The sequence below is a fragment of the Asparagus officinalis genome, chromosome 4 (genome assembly GCF_001876935.1).
Source record: "Asparagus officinalis chromosome 4, Aspof.V1, whole genome shotgun sequence".
Lineage (NCBI taxonomy): Eukaryota > Viridiplantae > Streptophyta > Magnoliopsida > Asparagales > Asparagaceae > Asparagus > Asparagus officinalis.
Window position 1 is genome coordinate 124,015,390 of NC_033797.1, and position 6,379 is coordinate 124,021,768.

Here is a 6,379-nt window from a genome sequence, read left to right on the forward strand (position 1 = left end):
CACCTCATCGACTAGGAACATTTTAGAATATACGTTAGCGACAAATCAGATCTCTTCATTACGATCATATCCGAAATATCTGATAGTCTAGTATCATTCTAAGGATTTTATCTGTATTAAAATACCAGACAAATCTGACCAAAATAGCATACTATTATTTTAAACAATGATGTTATATTCATATAGGTCCTGTTATAATATATAATTATTGCCTGCAGGGCACCTATATCCAACACCTTTTACTAAAGTTAATTTTTTCCCCTAAAAAAATCCTTTTGCTTAATGTTGATCTAACAATTTACAATAAGGGGTTGTTTGGTTCGCAATTAAGGCCCATGGAAAACTAATAAAACCCCTCCACTTCACTTTTTTTACGGGCCACCTCAGATTTTTTATTTCCTCGCGTTTTCTTTCCCAGCTTTATTTCGCTAGGGTTTTTCAGGGAAATGAAGCCGCAAATCGACGCCACATCAGTTTTTTTCTTCGTTCCTGATTCCCTCCCCGTCCGAGTGAAATCGACAAAAACTTTGCCACATCGGATTTCTGGCTTCGTCGTTGATTTCCTTCCGCCCCTAATAGTTACCTCTCTCCTCCCGCCATAAACTCTCGCCCTCTTCTTTGCCCCTGTAATCGAAGAAATTAAGGGAGTGGGTTTTGATCTTGTACCACCAATTTATCAGATATGATCTTTGTCGACGATGTTGCTTCCAAAACGAAGGTAAAAAATGTCTTATCTTTTTTATTTTTCGGATTATTAGTTTAATTTAGATCAATTTAGCAGAGATGCATGTTGCCCTATTCGGATTATTAATTTAATTTTTTTTCTTCGGTTCCTATTTCTATTCGGATCTGAGATTAGGGTTAATGATTGATAAGAAGTAGTTTACGCTGAATTTGAGATCTGGTAAAAAAATTATCTGCCAGGAGTAGAAATTTTGATTTTCAGAAAAATTATTTTATGCCTGTTTGAGATCTGGTAAAAAGTGGGTTTTGTGTGGAAATTGTTTAAAGAGATCTGAACAAGTTAAAAAGTTGATTTTGAGAAAAATTAATTTTTGGATGTGGGATTTTTTACACACAGAGGGGTTGAAAATTACTTTATGGTTGTCGATTTTGAGATCGAAACACGTTGGTTTATTTGTGAAATTCACCTTTTATGACTGATAAATAGTTTAATTTTAATTCTTGTTGGTTGAAACATTACTGGTTAAAGAAGTTCTGATTGATGTTTTTTGAAAATATGATTAATAGTTCGCTTTGATAATTTATGACTGAAATTTCGTATAAACTTGTAATTTTAGAATAAGTTTTGTCCCAATAATGGTTATTCAGGTTTAACGTTTGTTAATTTAGAATTAGCTTTTAAAATTAGTTTATGCTAATACCCAATATGAGTTTTGGACTAAATTGTAATGTTTCTCTAAACATAACTATTGTTATCATGCGAATATTTCTAACTTCTTTTAAAGTTTCTCTAAACATTAACACATTCTAATGATTTTTTTTTGATCTGCTACCTTTTGTCATTCATCCTTTAATCACTATTTTCAACTATAGCTTTTGTATAGTAATCACATCATCCAAAAGTAACTACTCTGAAACCATTTAACAAATTATTAAAGCTTCAGGGTAGAATATTCATCAAAAAACTTTATGGTCTATACAAATCTTGAAAAAAAGCGATACCAGATTGACAGAAGTGAAGAGCTTAGAATGACAAAGTGGATTTTATAGCTAATAAACCAAATTTGTGCATAGACCTTCCACCTGAAAACAAAATAATCAAAATTTTTAAATTATAAGATTATTAGATAGATTTAAAATGTTACTGTAGCGTGTTGTTAATAAGTTTTTTTAATTTAGGAGCTAAAAATTCATATATTTTAGATTTTTAAATGCAAGTTATGTCACTGTAGTATTTGTTGTTTAGATATTGTAGTAATCCATGTTTGTCTTTTGTAATTACGGTTTCGTTATGATTTTGTTAGAATTTGACTTAGTTTCTAACTAGATAATGATTTTTTGCATCGTAGATGGATAATGATGGTGATTGTTCTGATGAACAAAGTATCGTTAATATGGTACAAGGTGCTGCCCTATCCGTTTTAATTATAATAATTACTGTCATAAGGAAAATGCAAGCTAGACGTAAATCAATTCGTAATGGTCCAAATAAGGGAAAAAAAAAAGACAAGAGAGAGCTAGAATTGAGTACATAGGGCGAATTTATAATGATTTTAGTGATAGTTATGTAAATTATATTAGAATGCGGAGTGGTGCTTTTGTTAAACTAGCGTGTATAATGAGGAATAATAGTCTACTAAAAGACTCAAGGAATGTAACGGTGGAAGAACAACTTATCATGACACTGCACATTCTGGGTCATAAATCTAAGAATCATTGTGTCAGATCATATTTTATAAGATCAGGGGAGACAGTTAGTAGATATTTCAACAAGGTATTACAAGCAATTATTTGTCTGCGTGGACGTACATGAGACAAGCTCCCAATGACATTCCCCAAGAGATCATTAACAACCCGCTATACGACCCTTATTTCAAGGTAAATCTACACTTTAAGCACATTTGTTTGTATAATCAATGTAAGTAAATTTTAATTTAAATGTGTGATACACGTATTTTAAGATTGCATTGGAATGATAGATGGGACTCATGTTGATGCAATGCTTCCCATTAATCTTGTTGCACGATTTCGAGGCCGTAAAGGTGTTACACAAAATGTGCTTGCAGCTTGCACCCCAAACAAGCTGTTCACATATATTCTAGCAGGTTGGGAGAGGTCTGCAAATGATTATAGGATTCTTCAGGATGCATTGTCTAGACCACAACCACATGGATTGAGAGTCTAGGTCTGCAAATGATTATAGGATTCTTCAGGATGCATTGTCTAGACCACAACCACATGGATTGAGAGTCTATGATGGTAATTAGATGCATTGTCTAGACCACAACCACATGGATTGAGAGTCTATGATGGTAATTAAATAAAGACTTAACTTTTTATAAGTTTAATATTCAAACTTGACTTAACAATTTTCTTATAATAAAATTGTAGGCAAATATTATTTGTGTGATGCTGGGTACCCAATCATGCCAGGTTTCATTTCTCCATACCGAGGTGTTCGATATCATTTGAAAGAACATTCCGGTAAAACACCAAAGAATAGAAGGGAATTATTCAATCTAAGACATTCTTCATTGAGGTCTAAGATTGAATCTGCATTTGGCATACTAAAGAATTGTTTTAAGATTTTGTGTGCTAAGCCGCATTATCCTTTTCATATACAAGTAGATATCGTATTAGCATGCTCGATACTCCATAATTTCATTGCAATTATGGATCCAAGTGATGAGCTACTCAATGATGATCAATTTAATGAAGATATTGATGGTGAGGTGGCCTTCGAGAATGACACTAATTTAGTTGATTTTACTCAAAATCAAACCCAAAGAGAGCAAACTAAATCAAGAAATGAATGGAAGACTCTTAGGGATGACATTGCTTGGGCGATGTGGGTGGGTTACTATGATAAGTATAATCATGGTGTAACCATAGAGACATGATTTTTATTTATGTTCTATTTATGCTCATATATGTACTAAATAACTCTATTTTAACTATTTACGTTCTGCTTTAAATCTATGAATTCATGTCGCTATTCTTTCAGTTATCTGACTTTATCTATTTAATTAGTAATGGCTGATAATACATCATTGAGTGGGAGAGATAAGCAAAAAGGCAACGGGGTAGTTCCATCACCTTCCTAACCACCTCAACCCCCTCAGTCGGTGCATCACGGTGATGGTGGGTATTTTCCATTGCAATAGTTGTACTTTGTTCAACCACCTCAAGCATACCCAAATATGCCATTCCCTGATAGCAGCTACTTTCCAATGCACCATCATCTGGGGTCATATACAAACATGATGAATAATCCAACTTTGCCTCCACAATTTCACAGTCCGAATCTTAGTGGGGTGCAGCTTTCTCTTACTAGTGGTAATGGTTCAACTCTAGATTCAGGTTCCAAACGGGACCTTGTAGAAGAAGGGGTAGAAACGTCGCCAAATCCAAAGAAGAAGAGGAAAAAACAACATCTAAAAATAATGTTGAAGCTGGTGGTTCTCAAGGGAACAAACATTTTGTTCTGGGATTCCCGTTATGATGATGAGCTCATTCCTTTTCTTGCTGACTTAGTCAGAAAGGGTTACAAACCTGACAAAAGCTTTAAGAGAACCACTTTTCAAATGGCTTCTCAACACATTAATGAGATGTTTAACACAATTTTTAAGTGGGAGATTGTCATGCATCGCATAAAAACTCTACGAACAAGATTTTGTGATATGGAAACTTGTCGTAATCTTAGTGGTGCTGGATGGGATGATAGTACGAAGTCTGTCATCATAGATCCTGAATGTTTGGATAGGTGGATTGAGGTAAAAAAAACTTTGGTTAAAGAATAGATTTATTTTTTATTTCTGTTGTTGTTATCATTGAATTAATTAAAATATATTTTTCTCAGGACAAGATCTTTAAGAATGCAAAGCTTAGACAATATGTCAATAAACTCTTGAAGCATTACGATGATCTCGCCCTTATCATCGGGGATGATCAAGCTACAGGTCAATTTGCTAGTGATGCTTGGAAAAAATTTAGCAGTAGTGAGACCATAAATCTTGGAGATGAGGAGAACTCACCAACGCATTCTCCCCAATCTACTCAAGTACACATTTTAGATGATGAGGACACACCCCTAAGGAAGCACTTAACACATCAAGTTCTAAGGCTAAGTCATCCTCCACTAAGGTAAAGGCTCGTAAGACCAGCCTAGATAGATAGATGTATTTAGCACCAACGTGAAGTGTGTAAATATGCATTGGACCGAGAAGTTATCCACGGTCCTATATGCTCATTCACATGACATTGATGTTGCCAAGTTAGATAGATACTATCGTCACCTCTTTATGAATGAGCATGAATCTAGACTATTTACGGGCATATCATCGGTTGGTCAAAAGGAGATGATTGAGTCATTTCTCAACAAAGAGGATTGAAGACAGATACATTATGGGTTTTCGTGGTATTTCATGATTATCTATTAAGCACATTTATGTTTGAAAACTTTTTTAATTGTGGTTAAAGACTGATGTTGTTTGGTTTAGAGACAATACTTTTATACGATTATGTTTATTTTTGTGGTTGTCGAATAGTATGACAATGGCTAATATTATATTTTTATTATAGTAAATAGTTATTTGCTTCCATTTTGTAATATTACATTTCGTAGTGTGAATATTGTGGTGTACTAACATTTAAATTAAACTTGTAACTGCAGGATATTTATAAGTCACCATACAATTTACTAAGATGCAAGCAACCTACAATGTGCACACATTGTACTGGATGGCTATTGCTCTATATATTTTGTGATGTAAGTTTTCATGAAACGAGTTTACATTGGCTAATATTTATATTTTAGGCTATGATGATTGTCATAATATCTGAGATCAGCAACCTGCAATATCTATTGATATTGTATTGGATGGCTAACAATGATGATATTGACAAAATTCTGAGCCCTCAGTAATAATCAGTAGCCACCTGCTGATTGTTGGCTGGTTGTTCATTGTTTCTTGATGTTGTTGGTGTGCAAATGCTATTTTCGGTTGGCTTTGTGAGTATATCTACTGTTTGTGTTTAATTTAGTGTGCATATGCTAGGTTTCTGTATATTTCCTCCTCCTAGTGTGTTTTTTCCCTCTTCTTTCCCCACTTGATATATATTCTTCTTATTATGTCTATCAACAAATTTCCTCAGCGCACTGCCCCAGTTACTCAAAAAAGTATTTGTAAGACCTCAGAAGTTATCATTTATGCAGAACCCATGCATTAGACATTTTTAGACTTTCATCTCCCACTTCCCCTAGAGACTTGAAGTGCCTCTTTCATAATGATTGCAGTTTTTCCACTCGTGATATCATTTTTCACTTCACCATGCAAGAGTTCATCAATTTCAGAGAGTTGAAGATCATCGTTGACATCAACTTCATCAATATTCTTTTATATGCATTTGTCATCCACTAGGTTTAATGCTGCTGTTTTTGTTCTTTTGAGCATGCAAGAGTTTATATGCAATCACATGGGCACGTGGAATGCTTCTTACTTTTCCACTATACTTTTTTTATTTTGACTCTTGAACTTTATTTCCTGTTCAATATATGCTCCTTTCTGTCAATGAACGCCCCTTTGTTTCTGAAGGACAATGTTTAGTAACAATTTATATCTTGTAGTGTGTTTTGCGTTATTCTAATCATCAGATTTCGTATTTAAGCATCTGGCATAAATTACTTCTATGTACA

At 34.0% G+C, this 6,379-nt stretch overlaps 1 protein-coding gene across 1 annotated transcript; it reads left to right on the forward strand.

Moving 5' to 3' along the window:
- LOC109839248 (protein ALP1-like) lies at window positions 2,034-3,584 on the forward strand. The gene is made up of 4 exons (XM_020407678.1): window positions 2,034-2,088; window positions 2,646-2,799; window positions 2,888-2,943; window positions 3,076-3,584. Exons 1-4 carry the CDS (start codon window positions 2,034-2,036, stop codon window positions 3,582-3,584), a joined length of 774 nt encoding a protein of 257 aa, XP_020263267.1.

Excerpts from the sequence above, each read along its gene's own strand:
- LOC109839248 (XM_020407678.1), top strand. The coding sequence starts at position 2,034 with ATGGATAATGATGGTGATTGTTCTGATGAACAAAGTATCGTTAATATG. Across the intron at positions 2,089-2,645 it reads TATCGTTAATATGGTACAAG|ATTGCATTGGAATGATAGAT; the intron begins GTGCTGCCCTAT and ends ACGTATTTTAAG. Across the intron at positions 2,944-3,075 it reads TGGATTGAGAGTCTATGATG|GCAAATATTATTTGTGTGAT; the intron begins GTAATTAGATGC and ends ATAAAATTGTAG.